This window comes from Rhinolophus hipposideros (assembly GCF_964194185.1).
Source record: "Rhinolophus hipposideros genome assembly, chromosome: 3".
NCBI lineage: Eukaryota > Metazoa > Chordata > Mammalia > Chiroptera > Rhinolophidae > Rhinolophus > Rhinolophus hipposideros.
Window position 1 is genome coordinate 74,323,483 of NC_138049.1, and position 20,467 is coordinate 74,343,949.

The following is a 20,467-nucleotide window of genomic DNA, read 5'->3' on the forward strand; positions in this document are numbered from 1 at the left end:
CTCATTACCCATCCTAAATGAGAGCTGATTGCAAGGAATCCAAATTGCTTTATTGGTTACAAAGCCCCAGACTCTAACTTGTAATTGTATTAACTTTAAATTAATTGTATCCTAATTATTCCTGAATCATTTATCCATAATATGGATTCTTTTTAAATTGGGGTATAATTGACACATAACATATATTAGTTTCAGTTGTGCAATATAATGATTTGATACTTATATATATTACAAAATTATCACCACAATACATCTAGTTAATATCTGTCCCCATACACAGTACCAATAAGAATGTGGATATCCTTGGATATCCATAATATTCTTGCTCCCTCTTTCTACCACATTTTCTCCACCAATGTCTTCATTCAGGATAGGTTTTCTGTTTATCAACATGTGGGTTTGATTGGGGCTTAGTCTACTATACTGAAAAACTGAGAAAAATAGTGCAATAGGTGCCCTGTGAAATTTTTGGCCCTGAGTGATCATTTAGAAAATATCTGCTTCCCCACACTAGATTGTCAGCCATGTGAAGGTGGGATGGACTTCTTTTATTTAACTGTCAGTGCTTAAAAAAATGTTAGCTATTGTTACTCCCATTACTGCTCCGTCTGTACTGCTCGTATTCTTTAGCATCTTGTACTCAGAGCTTAGCACAGTCCTGACCCACAGCAGAAAGATATGTTTGTTGAAGAAGAGGAGGAAGGAAAGAAAGAGAAAAAGAAAAGATCCTCTAAGCTGGGCATTAAGAATAAAACCAGGAGAAAATCTAATCTAATAGCCCAGAAACCTTCTTTGCTTGTCTTCAAAGTAGCTAGCGGTGCTTAGGTGTGTAGGGAAAAGGGAAAATCATCTTTTCCTAGATGGTTTTTTGGTTGTCGTTTGTGTTTTCAACATTAATACCACTTTAAAACCTAGCTCTAAAGTCACTTCTTTTATGGAAATTTCTGTGATTTTTCCAAAGCAGTTAACACTTATCTATCAACTTCTACATTTTAATACCTAACAAACCACATTGTAATTATTTGCTTCTATGGCAGCCTCCTCCACCAGATTATATGAAGACCTTGAATGCAAGGTTATGTTTTCTCCCCTTGAGAATCCAACACTTGGTACAGAGTTTAATAAGCAAGAGAGGTTTGTTTGTCTGGAAGCTCTGCCGAGGAGACTGGGTGGGTAACTCGAGAGGGAAAAGGTAACAGATGGCGGGAGCTCCTGCCTTCTCTCCCCAGATGCTCATCTCTATTCATTCTTCTACACGCAGCATGCACTCCAGCCTTTCTGGATTTTCTTGTCACCAAAGTGTTCATTTCTCAGGATTCTGTCTTGTCACTCTCCCTAAAACGCTAACTGTTCCAGATTCAGTTCAAGCATCGACTTTTCTAGGAAATCTTTCCTGACCTCCCCCATGGCGGTAGATGTTCTTGCTCTGTGTTCTCAAATGCGCTGTCCTGGAGCTAGATCTGCGGCATTATATCTCACCCACTGTTTTACTGATGTCAGAGCCTGTGTTTTTTACCGTAGCATCTTGCACAATCCCTGGCAAGTATTCCAGATTCAATAAATGCTTGCTGAAGAAACGAGTGAGCCTTAGCTACTCTCTAGTTGTTCAAAGTCATTTGTGTTCTGTGACAAGGCAGACTCTTTGTAGAGATCTAAAAAAATGCCTTAGGATAGATCTGAAGTCTTCAGGCACATTTCAGGGACAGCATAAGCCGTTGACTCTCTTGCACAAATATAAAAAACTTCCTACAGTAAAAGAAATGTTCATTCATTAATAGTTACGACCCTGCTTGATTTAGAAAAGAGTTATTTAAATAGAACTTCTGAAAATCATAAAAATATAATATTCTTTTTCCTTAGATAACTAATATAATTAGCATCTCACAAAGCCATTAAATCACCACAATAAGCTGTCATTATGAGGAAGTAAGGAGAAAGACAAAAACACTGAATGTCAAAGAATAAATCGTACTGTAACCTAGTAAGTGCCAAATGTGAAGAGAGAGCTAACAGCAACAAGAAACTGTCAAGGGAGTGGAGGGGGATGTGTTTGATGGGAGATAATTATGTTGGCCGAATGAATTTCATAGTATCATAGGACCATCAAGAAAACAGAGATGAGGGCCGGCCCGGTGGTTCAGGCGGTTAGAGCTCCGTGCTCCTAACTCCAAAGGCTGCCGGTTCGATTCCCACATGGGCCAGTGGGCTCTCAACCACAAGGTTGCCAGTTCAATTCCTCGACTCCAGCAAAGGATGGTGGGCAGCACCCCCTGCAACTAAGATTGAACACAGCACCTTGAGCTGAGCTGAGCTGCCGCTGAGCTCCCAGATGGCTCAGTTGGTTGGAGCGCGTCCTCTCAACCACAAGGTTGCTGGTTCAACTTCCACAAGGGATGGTGGGCTGCTCCTCCTGCAACTAGCAACGGCAACTGGACCTGGAGCTGAGCTGCACCCTCCACAACTAAGATTGAAAGGACAACAACTTGACTTGGAAAAAAAAAAAAGTCCTGGGAGTACACACTGTTCCTCAATAAAGTCCTGTTCCCCTTCCCCCAATAAATAAAAAAAAAGAAAAGAAAACAGAGATGAAAACATGTGGTTAAAGTCTAAAACGGTAAAACTTTAGTTTTTATTCCTAACAGATTACTCTAAGTGCTTCCAAAAATCATGTCATTCTAAGGGGGCAAAGTCCTTGGGGTTCCTGACCATTTTAGCCATTACACAATGATCTTTTTGAGTGAAGACCCCTGGTCATCAGAGTCAGGTGATTAAAGATGTTTGCACCATTCAATCACCTTAGCCTCCCTCCCTCTACCTAAACCCTCTCAGTTCTCCAGGGACTGGACATGATTTCAATGGTCAAAATCAGAAGGTAGAGAGAACACCTGAGACACTAAGCTAAGTCCGAGAAAGCATTTGTGATTAGTGCTGTCATCCTTGCTTCCTGCAGTATCTCCTCATTTCTCCGGCCATCACAGGGATGTCTAAAACTACTTCTAGCTCTACAACGCAACCAACTTCACATGAGCGCCCAGTTGCCACCTACTGGACACAGAGCTGTATAGCGGGGATATGAAGGTGAGTAAGACACAGATATCTTGTCCTCCTCAACTTAATGTGGAGTGCCTCTCCAATGGTGAGACCCTGGCTGGATGGCTGGCAGTACACTAAGGACTTTACCTGCATGATGTCAACATAAGTAAGAATTTCCCACCTTTGCTAATTGGGTCAAGTAAAAGCTCAGGAGGTTGAATAACCTGCCCAAGGTCACACAACTAGTAACAGGCAGGTTATTGCTGATGCCAGGGCCTGTGTTTGTTACCATTTCACTAAGCTGGCATCACAGGGCGGGTCATGGCAGGCAACCTCTGGAAGGTTAGGGAGAATGTCTGGCTGTTTACTGGTCTGACTGCCTCTGTTTCTTGTACTCCCGACACTCGCAAACAAGTCAATCCAAGGCCACATTAGTATATTCAACTCAAATCCATTTTAGTCTTCCCATAGGGGGTCTCGTGCTTGGAATGCGTTCTGCCCTTCATATTTGCCACCTCCATTCTCTCAAAGGGTCCTCTCTAGGATCTAGTCCATGGCTAATGTGGGTTTCCCACCCGCAATGTGTAATATTTTCCCTTTTACCAGAAATTCTAGGGGCCCTCTGCTTACTATACCCTGGTTGTAGGATATACATATCTGTGTCACGATAGTTGTTAGTTTTGCTTAACGGTGTATATTTCCCAGCTACTAGCTACAACTGCACAATGAACATTTGCAAACAGAAGGAATGAGTAGGCCATTTTCTGGTTATTTGCAGGAAGAAATGAAGCCCAGAATTCAACAATTCTCAATTTCAGGCAAGCTATGAGGATGCTGAAAATTGAAGAAAATGTCCAAAAGTAGCTGTCAGACTGAATTTGAAAGGGCTTTCAATTTTTTTTTCTCTTTACGACCATTGCATTTCAGATACTAAAACAGCTACAAAGTGACAGGGAGGAAGGAAAGCTGGGGGTTAGAGGAGTCCTGGGTTAGGGGAGTCCAGGTAGAAGAGGGAACGTTGATTTTCCATCTTGGTTCTCGCATAGGATAACCTGAATGTTATGGACCTTTATTCTCCAAATGCCGCTGGGCATAAATCCAGAGCAACTCCTAGTCTAGACAAGAGGTGAGAGTGTTTTCTGTAAAGGGCCAGGCAGTAAATATTTTATGCTTTATAGGGTGTATGGTCTCTGTTGAAACCATTCAACTCTGCATTGTAGCATGGGAGACCATGCATACATAAACAAGTGTTATGTTCCAGTAAAACAATTTAGAGAAACAAGCATTGGGTTGGCTTTTGGCCCCCAATGTAGTTTGCCAAACCCTGTTCTAGATAAGAAGAGCCATGAGGAAATGCCTTGAGACTGGAAATAAACCGAGGCCTGAGAACTGCCCTGGAAAAAAGAGGCAGAAGATCTTGATGGCCTCTTACATGTTTATAAAAGAAGTTTAATATAATTTGTGTATTGCCTGGTAGAAAGGAGGTTTGAGCAAATCATTTTAGAGTACAATTAGGACCTGTAAATACATTTAATGATTAATATGATAATAATGTCAGGCAGTACCCTATGAATAGTACCCTACGAAAAGGGTACTATTGTCATCTCCATTTTGCATATAAAGAAACTGAAGCACAGAGAGGTTAAGTAACTCGCCTGGGGTTAAACAGCTAGTAAGAGTGGGATTGGGATTTGAACCAATCTGGTTCCAGTGCTGATCTCCATTTTTTCTTAATTATTAGTTTCAAGTGTATAAAACAACATAGTGATTAGACATTATATACCGCAAAGTGATCACCCCAATAAATCTAGTACCCATCTGACTGTACATAGTTACTACAGTATTATTGACTATGAGTATATTCCCTGTGTTTTGCTTTATATCCCTGTGACTATATTTTTAAAATTAAAGTTGACATTCAGTATTTCTAATGCTGCTCTTGTAGAACACTAGACAATAGTGTTCTACTATTGTCTTAATATTAAGAGAATATTTTAACACAAAATGACAACAACAGAAAAGATACTTTGCTACGAAATGGCTCTTGTTATTCACGTATGCTTGGTACATAATAGATGCTCAATGAAATTTTGCTAAGTGAATGGCCTGTTCTTACTGGTCTTGTTGGAAGGTCCTTTGGACAACTGATAAAAGCTGAGGAGTAAGTTACATTCTCATTGGCTTCTTCTCTTCATGAGGATATGTTGCACCCCCAGAACTAATATAGCAGCAAAGAGCAAAAGGCCCTAATGCCAGCCTCCTCTGACGGGAACTAAGAGGCTAGGAGTCCAAGAGAAGGAAACCTATTGCACAAAGCCGACGTGTCTCAGTACTACCACTAGAGGGGGAAAAAGATTCATCATAAACCCAAACTGGAACCTGGTTTTGAAACTGAAGGAAGTCTGCTCATACAATTTTCTGAGCATGAAAAAATAAAGCAAAGTTAAACTCTGGGTAGAATATATCTATATATACACACAAACATATGTGCACTTATAAGGAAATGTAGGTGCATTTGTGGTGGTGCTGCCATGAGTTACAAAATCTTGCAAAAGTCTTGTTCCAGTTATCTACATCAGGGTAAAAACATTGCCTATGAATATGCAGAGATAAGAATGATTAGAAAACTGCAGAGGCAGTGATTGTTGCCGCCACCAAACAGATGGACGGGCCCGGACCGCGGCCAAACCCTGGGCAGGGTGGAGAGAGCTCAGCCGACTGTGAACTGAAGAGGCAGATTGATTGACTGTAAAGACAGCAGTTCTTCCCAAGCTTGGCTGCTCACTGGAATCAGCTGGGGAGCTTTAAAAAATGCCGATGTCTGGATCTCACCTTCAGAAACTCTGTTTTAATTGATCCAGGGGGTGGTCCAGAGATTTTATAAAACTCTTCAGGTGATTCTAACATGCAGCTAGCCCAGGTTGAGAATTACTGAAGCAGAGGGATTAGGGTAGTGGGGGTAGAACAATCTGCATGATCCCTGCATCCATGCACCAGAGTGATGGTGGGTTTTGCATAAGTCTTCGAGGTCACACAAATCACACGCATTAGGCAGAGGGGCAGTGTGCCTGGGTGTCAGGCCTCCAGTCAGAACCCAAATGCTTCCTGGCCCTCCTCCTCTGAGTCAGGCTTGAAGTTTTCATGCAGGAAGTAGTTAAGAAGTTCAATTAGTTTTTCAAAGAACTACTTTAGACGCAAAAAGGAGTGCGGGGTGACTGATTCACTCATTCTTTCAATAAGTATCCATCAGGCACCTACTAGGTGCTGGCCACTGTGCTAGGTGTTGAGGAGCACTGACCACTGAGGAGGAGTCAAAGAAGCCTCCAGGGGTCACTTGGTGTCCAGTGTCTTCCCCTCTGTGGCTCTGGTGGGAGGCATCAGCTCTGCACTGGGAGCACGGAGAGGGTTCGAGAGCCTACTTCTTCAGAGCCTGGAACTCCTTAGGTGAGCTCAATGCAGCTGCTTCCCCAATGGAGCTGCCGAGTAGGACTCCAGAATTCATTCATTCCTTCACCAACCCATCAGACATTTACTGAATGCCTACTATGTGCCAGGCCCTGTGTTAGATTCTGCGGATACATTGATGAAGAAATAAACCCTGCTGCTTGAGCACTTCCAGGCTAGTGGGGCAGACAGACAAGTAGGCAAACAGTCACAATCCATGTTGTGCATGGAAGGTGTGGGGAGCATGAATGGTGTGGGTGTGCAGGAGAGGCGGGCTGACCCCGACTGGAAGAGGTGATGGGAAACAGTTGCTGGAGGAGATGCCAGCCCTTTACTCACTTTGCACCCCCATCTCTGCGGTAGACTACCAAATTTCTCCAGGTTCTAGAAATGGCCCCATTATATTGGCCCCCATCTATATTCTAGAAATGGCCCCATTATATGTTTTTGGTGTGGATGTGTGTTTTTCCTCCCAATCCCTCTTCTTACTTTATGTTGGCTAGTTGGGTTGATTTACTTTACAGATGTGCATTCCATAACACCCTCTTTCCCTGTTTGGAAAACTGTATCCTTTGATTTCTGATGCTCTATGAGAAACATAGCCTCTATCTGCTTTAAAAGCAAATGGCCCTAGGGCTCATTCTTGAGGTGATTCAGAGGCTTTTGATCACTGAATTTCTCCCAAAGTAGCCCTCTCTCACCTTTTAGAGATTGGTCAAGGGATAGTATTGCTCACCGAGCAAATGGAACAGACAATGAGTACTATGGAAGTTAATAATTTGAATCACTGTTGAAGGTACACGTATTACTTGTTTGGATGATGTATTAATGTTATTTTCTTATCAATTCGTAAACGTGATTCAATAATACAGATTTGCATTTGTGTATACCATTGACCCTTGAACAACATGGGTTTGAATTGCGTGGGTCCACTTATATGCAGATTTCTTCCAACAAATACTGCACATGTATTTTCCTTTATGATTTTCTTAATAATCTTTTCTCTAGCATACTCTATTTCAAGAATACAGTATATAATACATATAACATACAAAAGGTGTTAATTGACTGTGTATGTCATCGGCAAGGCTTCCAGTAAACAGTAGGGTATTAGCGGTTAAGTTTTTTGGGGAGTCAAACATTATATGCAGATTTTTGACTGCATTGGGACCCAAGGTAGGAGTGGTCAGTGCTCCTAACCCCACATTGTTTGAGAGTCAAATATATAGTATTTAGACTCTGAAAACCCGTCAAAACTAGTTAGAGAATTATATATCTAAGACTGCTTCAACCTTCTTTCATCTCAAATTGGGCTCCTAGTCAGTGACTAAGGAACCCCAGGAGTCCCTGCATGTAACTGACCCATCTCATTTTCTTGCTTTCAACGCTTGATACATGCAAATTAGTTCCATTCCTATACAGTCTATAAGATGTTCTTATTGCAGCGGCCAGCAGATACCTCACTTGGCTGACTTAGGGATCAGGAAAGTTCTGTGGTCACTTTGTTTCCACCACGGGAGTAGGGTTGTTCTAATGCTTGTCATTGTTGTGCTTTATATTCAGGATCTAGTAGGCTCTCCTGTACATTTTGTTGGGTTTTCTTTTAAAGAGAGAGGAAGTAAAACCCAAGTGAGAACTCCTGGATCCAGGCAAGTCCGCCAATGGTTCATTTTCCTCCGAGGATTTTGTGAACACTGATATAGTAACTAAATTGGGGAATTTTATTTTCCTAGGAGTATAAAATCTTAGTAATAAGTAAGTAAAAAATGTACCACACATGTTGATTGCTCTTGAATAATTTCAGTCATGGCAATAAATAAGAGATTCAGTTTAAATTACAACCAAATAAAAGGTTAAAAATTAGATGCTGCAAAGTAAATGCATCTTCAGTGAAAACACTAGTTTAATGCAGCCTCAAAGCAAGATGTGGCCACGATAATCTTCAAAACCGAAACAAACGAAAAGAATATTCCAGGGACTATATTAGCTGATTTTAAAAATATGTGCTAAATGATCCATAAAATGTTCTTCCAGCAGCGTCCTTTACTGTAACATGGCATATACGTGCTGTCAGGAATGTCTTATTAGTGACTTGCAAACAAAGATTGCTCACCTCTGTGAAAATGGTGACGATGCCATCAGCACAATTAACAACTGGGGATGCTGAAACGGCTTGTAGATTTAACAAGAACCCACAATGACAAACACGTGCCTCTTCTTCTCTATTTGTGGAGTAGTCTTGTCTGAAGTACCAAGTGAGATTTAAGAAAACTTCAGAGTTGAAAATGCGTTTTCGGGGATGGTGAAGAGAATGGTCCCATCCATGCTTTTCAGAATAGAACACAAGGCAAGAAAAGTGGAGACCCTCATCACATAACCCAGGGTTAGAGCGAGGACTGATTTGCATAACCCACCTCAGAAACTCTGACATATCAGCAGTGGTTCTCTTTGGTGATCAGATCTGAACAATTTAGAGGAGTTGATGAGTCTTTGCTAGTTCTCAAAAAATTCTTGACACCTACCTCATCTATGTTTTTTTTTTTTTTAATTTATTGGGGTGACAACTGTTAGTATAATTACGTAGATTTCAGGTGTACAATTCTGTATTACATCATCTATAAATCCCATTGTGTGTTCACCACCCAGAGTCAGTTCTCCTTCCATCACCATATATTTGACCCTTTTTCCCCTCTTCTACCACTCCCCTCCCCCTACCCTCTGGTAACCACTAAACTTTTGTTTGTGTCTATGAGTTTTTGAATCTTTGTTTATCTTGTTTATTTGTTGCTTTCAGTTTTATATCCTACATACGTATTAGTGAGGTTCTTGGCTTTTTCTGTATGACTTATTTCATTAAGCATGATAATCTCAAGATCTATCCACGTTATTGCAAATGGCAGTATTTTATCTTTTCTTTGGCCAACTAATATTCCATTGTATATATGTACCACGGCTTCTTTATCCAATCATCTATTGAGGACACTTTGGTTGTTTCCATGTCTTGGCCACCATGAATAATGCATAGGGGTACATATGTCTTTATGGATAAATGTTTTCAGATTTTTTTGGTATATACCCAGAAGAGATATTGCTGGGTTGTATGGTAATTCCATTCTTAATTTTTTTGAGGAACCTCCATACTGTTTTCCATAGTGGCTGTACCAATTTACATTCCCATCAGCAGTGTATGAGGGTTCCTTTTTCTCCACAGCCTCTCCAACACTTATTATTACTTCTCTTTTTGATAACAGACATTCTAACAGGTGTATTTCTAAGATACTTCTAAGAGGTAGTATCTCATTGTGGTTTTGATTTGCATTTTCCTAATAGCTAATAAAGTTGAACATATTTTCATATATCTGTTGGCCGTTTGTTTGTCTTCTTGGGAGAAGTCTGTTCAGGTCCATTGCCCATTTTTAAATTGGATTGTTTTTTTTTTGTTGTTGTTGAGTTGTATGAGTTTTTTTTTTTTTTCTTTTTTTAAATATATATTTTGGATATTAGCCCCTTACTGGAGGTGTTGTTTGCAAATATCTTCTCCTATTTGGTTGGTTGCCTTTTTGTTTTGTTGATGGTTTCTTTTGCTGTGCAGAAGCTTTTTAGTTTGACATAGCCCCATTCACTTATTTTTGCTTTTATTTCCCTTGCCTTTGAGGTCAAATTCATAAAATCCTCCCTGAATCCAAGGTCCATAAAGTTAGTACCTATATTTTCTTCTATGCAATTTATTGTTTCAGGTCTTATGTTTAAGTCTTTGATCCATTTTTCTGTTAATTCTGGTATATGCTGACAGATAGCCATCTAATTTCATTCTTTTGCCTGTGGCTTTCCAATTTTCCCAGCACCATTTATTGAAGAGGCTTTCTTTTCTCCATTGTATATTTTGGTTCCTTTGTCAAAAATTATCTGCCCATATATGTGTGGGTTTATCTCTGAGTTCTCAATTCTATTCCATTGGTCTGTGTTTCTGTTTTTCTGCCAATACCATGTTGTTTTGATTTTTGTCACTTTGTGGTATAAACTGAAATCAGGGAGTGTGATACCTCCAGTCATGTTCCTTTTTCTCAGGTTTGCTTTGGCTATTTGTGGTCTTTTGTGATTCCATACAAATCTGTTAATTTTTTGTTCTATTTCTTTAAAAAATGCCATTGGGATTTTGATGGGGATTGCATTAAATGTGTATGTTGCTTTGGGTAATATGGCCATTTTAACTATGTTGATTCTTCCAATCCATGAGCACGGAATGTCTTTCCATTTCTTTGTGTCTTCTTCAATTTCTTTTAATAATATAGTTTTCAGTGTATAAGTACTTCACATCCTTTATTAGGTTTATTCCTAGGTATTTTATTTTTCTTGTTGCAATTGCAAAAGGAATTGAGTTTTCCATTTCTTTTTCTGAAATTTCATTGTTAGTATATAGGAATGCAATGAATTTTTGTACATTGATTTTGTATCCTGCAAGTTTACTATATTTGTTTATTGTTTCTAATAGCTTTTTTGGTGGAGTCTTTAGGGTTTTCTATATAAAGAATCATTTCATCTGCAAAGAGTGACAATTTAACTTCTTCACTCCCAATTTAGATGCCTTTTATTTCTTTCTCTTGCCTGACTGTTCTGCCTAGGACTTCCAATACTATGTTGAATAACAGTTGTGATAGGGGCCATCCCTGTCTTGTTCCTGATCTTAGAGGAAAAGCTTTCAGTTTTTTACCATTAAGTATGATATTAGCTGTGGCTTTGTCATATATGGCCTTTATTAAGTTGAGGTGCTTTCCTTGTATACCCATTTTATTAAGTGTTTTAATCATAAATAAATGTATCTTATCAAATGCTTTTTCTGCATCTATTGATATTATAAAATTTTAATCCTTTATTTTATTTATGTGGAGTATCACATTGATCGATTTGCGTGTGTTGGACCATCCTTGTGCCCCTGGAATGAACCCCAGTTGATTGTCATGTATAATCTTTTTAATGTATTGTTGTATTCTATTTGCTAGTATTTTGTTTTGGACTTTTGCATCTGTATTCATCAGAGATATTGGTCTGTGGTTTTCTTTACTTGTATTGTGCTTACAAGGTTTTGATATCAGGGTAATGTTGGCCTCATAAAATGAGTTAGGAAGTGTTGCCTCTTCTTCAACTTTTTAGAGGAGTTTGAGCAGGACAGATATTAGATCCTCTTTGAATGTTTCATAGAATTCACTAGTGAAGCTATCTGATCCTGGACTTTTGCTTTTGTGGAGGTTTTGGATGATGGTTTCAAATTGCTTACTGTTAATCAGTCTGTTTAGATTTTCAAATTCTTCATGATTTAGTCTAGAAAGGCCATATATTTCAAAGAAGTCTATTTTTTCTAGGTTATTGAATTTGGTGGCATATAGTCCTCCATAGTATTCTTGGATGACCCTTTGTTTTTCTGTGGTATTTGTTGTAACTTCTCTTTCATTTCTGATTTTGTTTATTTGTGTCTTTTCTCTTTTTTCCTTAGTGAGTCTAGGTAGGGGTTTGTCAATTTTATTAATCTTTTCAAAGAACTAGCTCTTTGTTGCATTAACTTTTTCTATTGTCTTTTTGTTTGCTATTTCATTTAATTCTACTCTAATTTTTATTGTTTCCTTCCTTCTGCTGACTTTAGATTTCGTTTGTTCTTCATTTTCTAGTTCTTTAATATGCAATATTCGGTTGTTTATTTGGGATCCTTCTTGTTTCTTGAGATAGGCCTGTAATGATATAAATTTCCCTTTTAATACTGCTTTCACAGTATCCCAATAATTTTGATATATTTCCATTTTCATTTTTTTCTATGTATCTTTTGATCTATTCTTTTTCTTTTATGCCTCTATTAAATTTTTCTCCAAAGTCACTGGGGGCCTCTCTGTTGTCACTTTCAAAGGGCCTTCTCACTCTTTATCTTCTTGACCTCTTAGCAGCATTTACACAGCTGACCACTGCCTCCTGCTCGAAACACTCTTCTGGCTGCTCTTCTACCATGCTGTCTCCCATCTGTCTGGGTGTTTCCCTTGGAGCCTTCTTACTTTTGCAGCTCCTTCCGGATCTGTGAGGCTTAGATTCTGTGTTGACCATCCTCCGTCTTACTCCCACACTCTCCCTGGGGTGACACTTTCGTACACCACCTATTTCTGTGCTGACGACTACCAAGTTTGTTCTCATTCCAGGTTTTTACCCTGGGCCTCAGATCCAGGGATTCACCTGCTTGCTGGGCTCCACTGTGACCCCCTAACTCAACACTCTCAGTAATGCACTATTTCCCCTCAAGCTGGCCTCTGTCTGACCAGGCAACTAGATGTATCACCCTTGATTTCTCTTCCTTTTTTACTCCATCCTCTCCAACCAGTAAATATGCAAATCCTATTATTTTTTACATGTGAGGAGCTCTGAAATGCATCCTTCACTGTTCACCGTGACTGCCTGGCTCAGGCCCCCAGCAGATCCAGGTATTGTAACAACAGTAGTCGCTTCTTTCCAGTCCATTCTTCTCATTGCAATCAGGGGCATCTTTCTAAGTGTTAGAATTAAGCTCCAATCTGATAAATTTATTTCTGTACTTAAAAGCCTCCATGTCTTCCTGCTTGTTATAATGGTCCCTGCTCCTCTTTTCAATCTAAACTCTCGTCCCCATATCCTCTGTCCTCCTCCAGCATGAATACCTGCCAATGCCACTTTCACCTTTGGTTCCTCGCAATTGTAGTTCCCTCTGCCCAAATATGCACCCCTTCAACAACCTGCCTGGAATCTACCTAACTATCAGATCTCTGCTTGGATACCCTTTCTCCCAGAAAGCCTTCCTGATTGACACTTCTTAGGTAAGTGCTGGGAAATATCCTGGACTTCTATTATTGTAGTGATATGTTGCTCTGCAACTTTACTGACTTTTCTTTTCTGGCAGCCCCTCATGAACCTAAGCAGGGATCCATCTTTCTTGTTAATGTTTATCCCTGTGCCTGGTGCGGAATAGAAGCTCAATACATATTTTCTGAGTGAATGAACTGCCCTCTGGGAGGAACTTTAAAGGGTCTGTAGTCAGGCCTCTGTGTGGGTGGAGGAGGGAGGGGACAGGTAACTTCTACCTGTCACTGTCCTCTTGCTTCTTGGGAGGGTGTCTGCGGTGGCAGCAAACTCACCCAAAAGACGAAGGGGAGAGCTACTTGGAACATCGCTTCACGGTTGGGTGAAATAATTGCTCTTCCAGCCTCAGCGGCATGGCTCTGAGTGATTCCTCAGTGCAGGTCGTGAGGAGGTAACTTTAACGGGTAACAGCAAATGCTTCCTGGGGAAGGTGCAGGCAAGCAAGGCTGCAAATGTTTGGAAGTTGGGAGCACCCCCTCAGAAAAGAGAAAGAGGTGCTCCTCTCATGTGACACACCACGGAAGCGGGCAGAGTACAGAAAGGAGAGGGTCTGGCCTGAGTGGAAGATGGGCAGTGGAGGCAGCTTGCTGGGAAGGCACTAAGGAGCTCTGATACCTGGAGGCTGTAATAGCATTACACAGTGCTTACCGGGTGACCTAAGTGCTTTGCAAATGTGAATTCATTTAATCCTCACCACAATCCTACAAGGTTACCATCCTCACTCCACCAATGAGAAAACGAGGCACAGAGAGGTGAAGTGAGTTGCCAAAGGTCACACAGAGGCTGTCGTTTCTTGGACTACTTCCCTTGAGCAGCCCTGGGGAGGGTTTGGGCATGGGGAAGAGTTAGCCAGTGGTGCCAGGGTAAAGTTGGGCTGCCGCTTCAACTAAAGAATTCTTTGAGTTTTCACCTAAGACCTTATTTATTCATTTGATTTTCTAGAAGGCTGCTTTTGCCTGGGAAATAAAAGGTTGCATACAAGTGAAACATAGCAGGCACTGTGATTATTGCATAGAGATGTAAGAGAAGTTAAGAACATGATACAATGAACAGCTTGTTGGTCATTTCTCTTCAAAATAATGAGAAATCTCCATCAGGTTGTTTCAGTTATCTTCCCAAGAAAAACAGGTTGTACAGTATTCTGATTTATTTCTTGACAACTGGCACAAAACATGATTGAATAAAACAAGCTGACGAGAGTACAACTGTTGTTGAGGATTTCGTTAAGTGTGGCCTGATCCTAGATATAGTAATTCTATGAAAAAATACTGCTGAGAAGCAGGTAAACTTTGCATTGCAACATTTTAACTGATAAAGCTCTTTTCCCAATTGCCCAGTCCATTACACAGCACTTGTATGTAGCCTGGGTAGGCATATCTGAGAACTTATCTAGCCAGTTTGGTGTGGGAAAACAAATAACAAACATTTCTTTTGTACTTAGAAAAATTATTTCTCTGTGACCCTTTTATAAATATTGAGATGTACTGGATATGACTTTTAACATTTATTTATTATTTCAGATAAATGAACATATATTAATTTTTGTGTGGAATTTTGCCCAGGATTAAACACACTTATTTAGTGTTTACACAATGCCAAGTACAAGCCTTACAGGTAAATTGGTCAACCTCTTCAGATAGTCCCAAATGTCTAGATGTTGGGTAATTGATGGGCTGAGTTTTAATATGAAAATTCTGATATTGTGCCTGAGAAAATATTTTTCAGTGATATGAAAACAGGTGTCTTGCCATGTGTTATGGCCTGAGTGGTGAACCCCCAAAATTCCTATGTTAAAGCCCTGTCCCTACCCTAGTACCTCAGAATGCAACTGTATTTGGAGACAGGGCCTTTAGAGAGGTGTCTAAGTTCAGATGAAACTGTTAGGGTATGCCTGGATTTAGTCTGACTGGTGTCAGAAGAAGGGGAATTTGGACACAGATACGTGGGGGTGCAGAGGAAATACCATGTGAAGAGACTGTGAGAAGGCGGCCATCTGCATGCTGAGAGAGGCCTCAGAAGAAATCAATCCTGCTGAACCCTTGATCTTGCACTTCAAGCCTCCAGAACTGTGAGAAAATAAATTTCTGTTGGTTAAGCCACTCAGTCTGTTGTATTTTGTTAGGGCAGCCCTTGCAAATGAATATACTATAATATACTGAAAAGTGAGTGTGTAGAATGTTTATCAATTTGCTTGTTAATCTATTTACTTCATCTTTCTATGTAGAAGTTAATTTGAATGGATGAAAAGACAATATTGTTTTAATTAAATCATTAACAAGATATAGAACTTTTGTTAAAAATAAGTATAGTCTTCACTCTCAGAGATGAGTTTGAAAACCAGTAACTTTGTGCATTCCCATTAACTAATATTTTGAGAATAATCTGTGGTAATCTTGGAGTAACTATACAAAATTACTCATTCTTTTGTCTTTTCAGACATATTTTGGAAATGTTTAAGGATAGCCATTGTTCAGTACTATAAAAAGTGATGTCATTCATTAAAAAAAAGTCTCAAAGTGCACTCGGGTAATAGAATCCAGATAAGTTTGGAGAGTGGCCTTAATCACCTCATTACCTGAGAATTTTTACTTTCAGAAATAACTATAAAATGGCAGATGCGTAATAAATATTAATAACAGAAAATAGTAATTCCTATTTTGCTCTTTGTGAAGGTAACAATACTATTTTCCTGCTGTCATCCTTGCAGTGGAGTACATATTTTTTGATACACCTTTTACTTTTATTTGGTTTTTAAGAAAAACTATTGTTGTAAGAGCTACTGGAAGACAAAAGGCATGTTCAAGTAGTGATATTAAATAATGAAACAACTGAAAATATCAAGGAAAATGCCAAAACAAAGTCGCTATGTTAGAGATGGATAATAGGTGGTTCACACTTGCAATCAGTAATATACATGTAAAATACTTTTTCAGGTGAGCTGTATGAGGTGAGCATGTTCTGGCAAAAAGCATTCCATTCAACTGACGTTCAGTTTATTTATGTAATTAAACTCAGGGAAAGGATACTTTTGCGTAAGATTTAGGGACCTATACCTGCAAACTCCTTTTTAGAACTGTTAATTGTATTGGTTGGTCTTATAATCATGTATTTTTAGAAATTAGGTACTATCATGAGTCAAAGATTTCCAATTAGTTATTAACTATTGAGTGTGGCAATTATGTTTGAATGAAATCCAACAATTTTAAATGGAACTTAGAAGTGAGAAAAAAAAATACCTACTAATCAGAATCATAACATGGGGAAGAAAAATATGCCCCTCATGTTTCACAAAGTAGCAAGCAGAAAGCTTCCAAAATCCACAAAAAAGAGGTACGTGTAAATAATAAAGTTCTGTTAAAAAAAAGAACCAAGAAAGAATTCTGAAAAGAAGGGTATTATGCAAAGGACTTTACAAAAAATCAGTCAAGTTTCAAGAGGAAAGTATAAGAAAGTAAATCTTAAGCTGCTGCTAAAGTGCTTAGCTAGCAGAATAAACCTATTTCATTTCCTTTCTTGCAGCTCACAGTTCTTTTTATAGGTTGCAAGGCAAAAGCAGAAAGCTTTGGCAGGTCTTGGGAAATGACACAAACTGGATTAAATATGACTTTTAGGAAACCTAATCTGCTCCCATTAGATAAGATTTTTACTGTACTTGTTGCAAGTCAGACTAATCCCTGGATGAATTGCCCCACCTTCATTTTAGAGTCTTTGATGGATGTAATGAATGAATATAAAGAATTTCAAGGTGACTTCTGGACAAGCAATGCCCAATAGAACTTTCTGCAATGATGGAAATGTACTGAACACCTTCTCTGCCCAATACAGTGGCCACTAGCTATCTGTGGCTATTGAGCACTTTAAATGCTACTAGGCTTCTAGTATCCCCAATTTGGGATACTTTGAGAAAGACCAGGAGTGTTACTAACAATTATGGTGAGAAAAGAGGCATAATCTGGACAGTCTAGGGCACATAAGAAGGTTCGTCCCTCCATCCACAGGGACTGTTGCTTGAAGGTTCTATCGGGAAGTAACTGGGCTTTACATCACTTCATTTTAGGTTGCTGTTATAGATAATGTTTAAGCATCTTCTGGGGTACACATTTCACCATATCATGATTTTCTTTGCCCCCATAAACATTTACCAAAATATTTATAACTCATTTCTAATTTCCCAGTGACTCCCAATTATAAAGTAAAGCAATGTCTAACATGATCCTAAATGACCAACTCAAAACAGAATTAAATAATCAATCATACTGATATCTGAGTTTAGACCAAGTATCTGAATAGCTAAATTCGGTTGCATAGTTCAGCTCTTCCTCTGGCTTTTTGGTAAGAGGCAGAGAGCCAAAAAGATCAGCGGTATTTCTTTGCAACACAGCCACTCAGCATTGCCTGACAGATACACCTCCTCTCAAAGGGATTGGAGTGGGCAGGCTCAGCATACAGCACTTCATTTAGTCCAGATTCTGATTTTTTTGTAGGGAGTGGATCCTGGAAATAAGTTGCTTTGGGTACACGCTTACCTTTCTGCCATCAGTAGAGGAAGTAAGTTAAGGTCAGCTTTTTAACAGTTACATTTCAGCAGAATAGGAGCAACTGACTGCAGAATATGTTAGGTTTCTTCCCATTTTCCGACACAACCTGTTTTGAAATAACCTAGAGGGCTTTTTCCCTGGCATAAAGTACAGAACATGGATTGGAACATCAAATCATAAAAATCATTTAAGACATCCGGTTGTATCTATACACTAAATGTCCTGAGAGTAACCAATTGACATGACAAGTCAATTCTCATGTAATCTCGCTGACATGGCCTGGCTTTTTAAATCTCACCCACCTTTGATCACATACGCTGCGTTGAACACAGTAGAGTTTTGTATTAAGAAAAAAAATATTTCAGAATTTCATAGGCATGTAGATGAATAGGAAAAGAGGAAGTAATTATTTCAGGAGATTTACTGGCAGGCGAAGCAACTCAGCAACAGAGTAATTCAAATAATCAGAGGTAGGTCTCTGAATGACTTTGTCAAAGGTTTTCCACCAACCTGATAGCTCGAATGACAGTTTTAAGTGGTGGGGTGAGGTCTTCTACAGATACATCACACTGGCATCCCTTCTCATCACATACATCGTCGGTGCCAAGGGCTGTGTCAGCTGCAAGAGAAAACTGCCAGGTAAGTACCACCACCAGCAATTTGAAATGTGCTGTTGAACTTGTCTCACATAGAAATAGGGGGAACTCACAGACTGAGCTTATAAGTCAAGATCTGTATAAAGTCAGCCAATTGTTTTCCCCAGAATTATTCCTTCTCCTTTTTCTACAACCTCACCAATTTTATGTGATTTGACACGAATACCTTCCCAAGCTGTTTTCCACGGGGAAGATGAAAATGTTGACACACTGGATTTCCTTTAGTGGTGATGGATTTGTGTTGATCCACCCTGCTCTTTTGCCCAGTTCTTTGAAACTAACAGCCAGTGTTTAAATAACAGCTGTTTGGAGTTAGAAAAACAGTCTATGGACACTTAACTAACTGGCCTGTCTCTACAGAGCTTGAAACCCAAGACATTGACCCCACTAGCCCTATGCCCTGAACAAGTGAGTAGTCAGACCCAAGAACACTCATTACTTATCAGTTACTGGACACAGGCTGCCCAGCAGAGAGCTTGCTTAAGACAACACAGCCAGCACTGGTTGATTTTCAGAGTGGATAATAAAATCAGTTCCTCATAAATTGAGCAAATGAACTTTTGGGTTAATTGCAAAGTTTGGAAAAGGGGGTAGGGTTACAAAAAATACCAAATGAGTAAAGATTTATAAAATTAACAGGGAATACACTCATATCATTACAGCTTTGTATTCAGCAACTAAATATTGAAAATAAATGAAAATTCCTGGAATGGGGAATCAGTTAAATAAATATTAGTAGATTTATATAGTCCAATATTAGGAAGCTGTTAAAAATGATGTCGAAGAATAATGACAGGAAAAAAAAGTCACAATATTTTATTTCAGAAAAAAATCTATACATCTCTCTGGGATTAAGAATTATTTTACTTTTTTCGCTTGGCTATATTTCTAAAATTTCTACAATGAACATGTATTACTTTGGTAACAACGTCATACAAATTCACTCATGAGAGATGACTTATTTAGCCTCCAAATTCTATTTAAGCCTCTTTAAATGCTGACAAACACTAAAGGACTAACATGGCTTTCTGTTGCCTTTGCTCTGCCTAGTTTCCATTTGCTAAGGCATGAAAGGTACTTTGCTGGGCAGACAGGTGGCTCAATTGGTTAGAGCGTGAGCTCTGGACAAAAAGGGCTGCAGTTCAATCGCACATGGGCTAGCGAGCTGCACCCTCCACAAGTAAGACTGAAAGGACAAAACTTGACTTGGATGCAGCTGATGAGTCCTGGGAAAAACATACTACTCTTCCCTCTCCCCCCAAAAAAAATCCTGGAAATACACACGGTTAATGTTCTATTCCTCTTCCCCCCCCCCCCCCCAAAAAAAAGGTACTTTTCCATGGACTGTCCTGGACTGTCCTGGTTGGATTAAAACACTGAAAGGCTATTGGTTCATTTATTGGCTATAAAGGACCAAAGGCTATATATATAAGGTCCATTCTGAAGCAGAGGTTATAATGAAATGCAGTTGATGTGCCATTTAATTTGACTATTTACTGTGTGTTTACCCAGTTTATTGGGTGCTGAGAGTGGAGGTGATGGTGGGGAAAGTGATGCAGATGGTTCTTCATCTTTGGCCTTGGTGCCCTGAAGTCTAGTAAGGGGAAGAGTCAGAACTACCACCTCACAATAAAATAGTAATAGCAACCCTTCACTGAAATTTATGCCAGGCACTTAGGTGAAGCTTCTGCATACATTAGTTTTCTTACTTATAGCAACTCTACAAGTTGGTGGTGATATTATGTCTGGTTTTTAGATGTTGCAATTGAGGCGCAGAGAAGATAAGTATCTTACCTGAGGCCACAAAGGTGATAAGTGGAGCTAGTAAGTTGTAGAGCATGTTATTAAAATCCAGTTCCCTGAGGCTCCAAAGCCCTTGACCTTGCCATTGCATTACCCAGTGTCAGAATGTGTTCAATAGTGGGT

General features: G+C 39.5%; 1 protein-coding gene across 2 annotated transcripts in view; it reads right to left on the reverse strand.

Annotated features, from left to right (window-relative positions):
• KCNQ5 (potassium voltage-gated channel subfamily Q member 5) overlaps positions 1–20,467 on the reverse strand; it is a 534,612-nt gene that overhangs the window by 8,313 nt on the left and 505,832 nt on the right. For both annotated transcript variants that reach the window (XM_081041006.1, XM_081041007.1), the window contains one exon: positions 18,396–18,504. In XM_081041006.1, the coding sequence (XP_080897132.1) occupies positions 18,396–18,504 (109 nt within the window). The remainder of the gene's footprint in view (positions 1–18,395; positions 18,505–20,467) is intronic.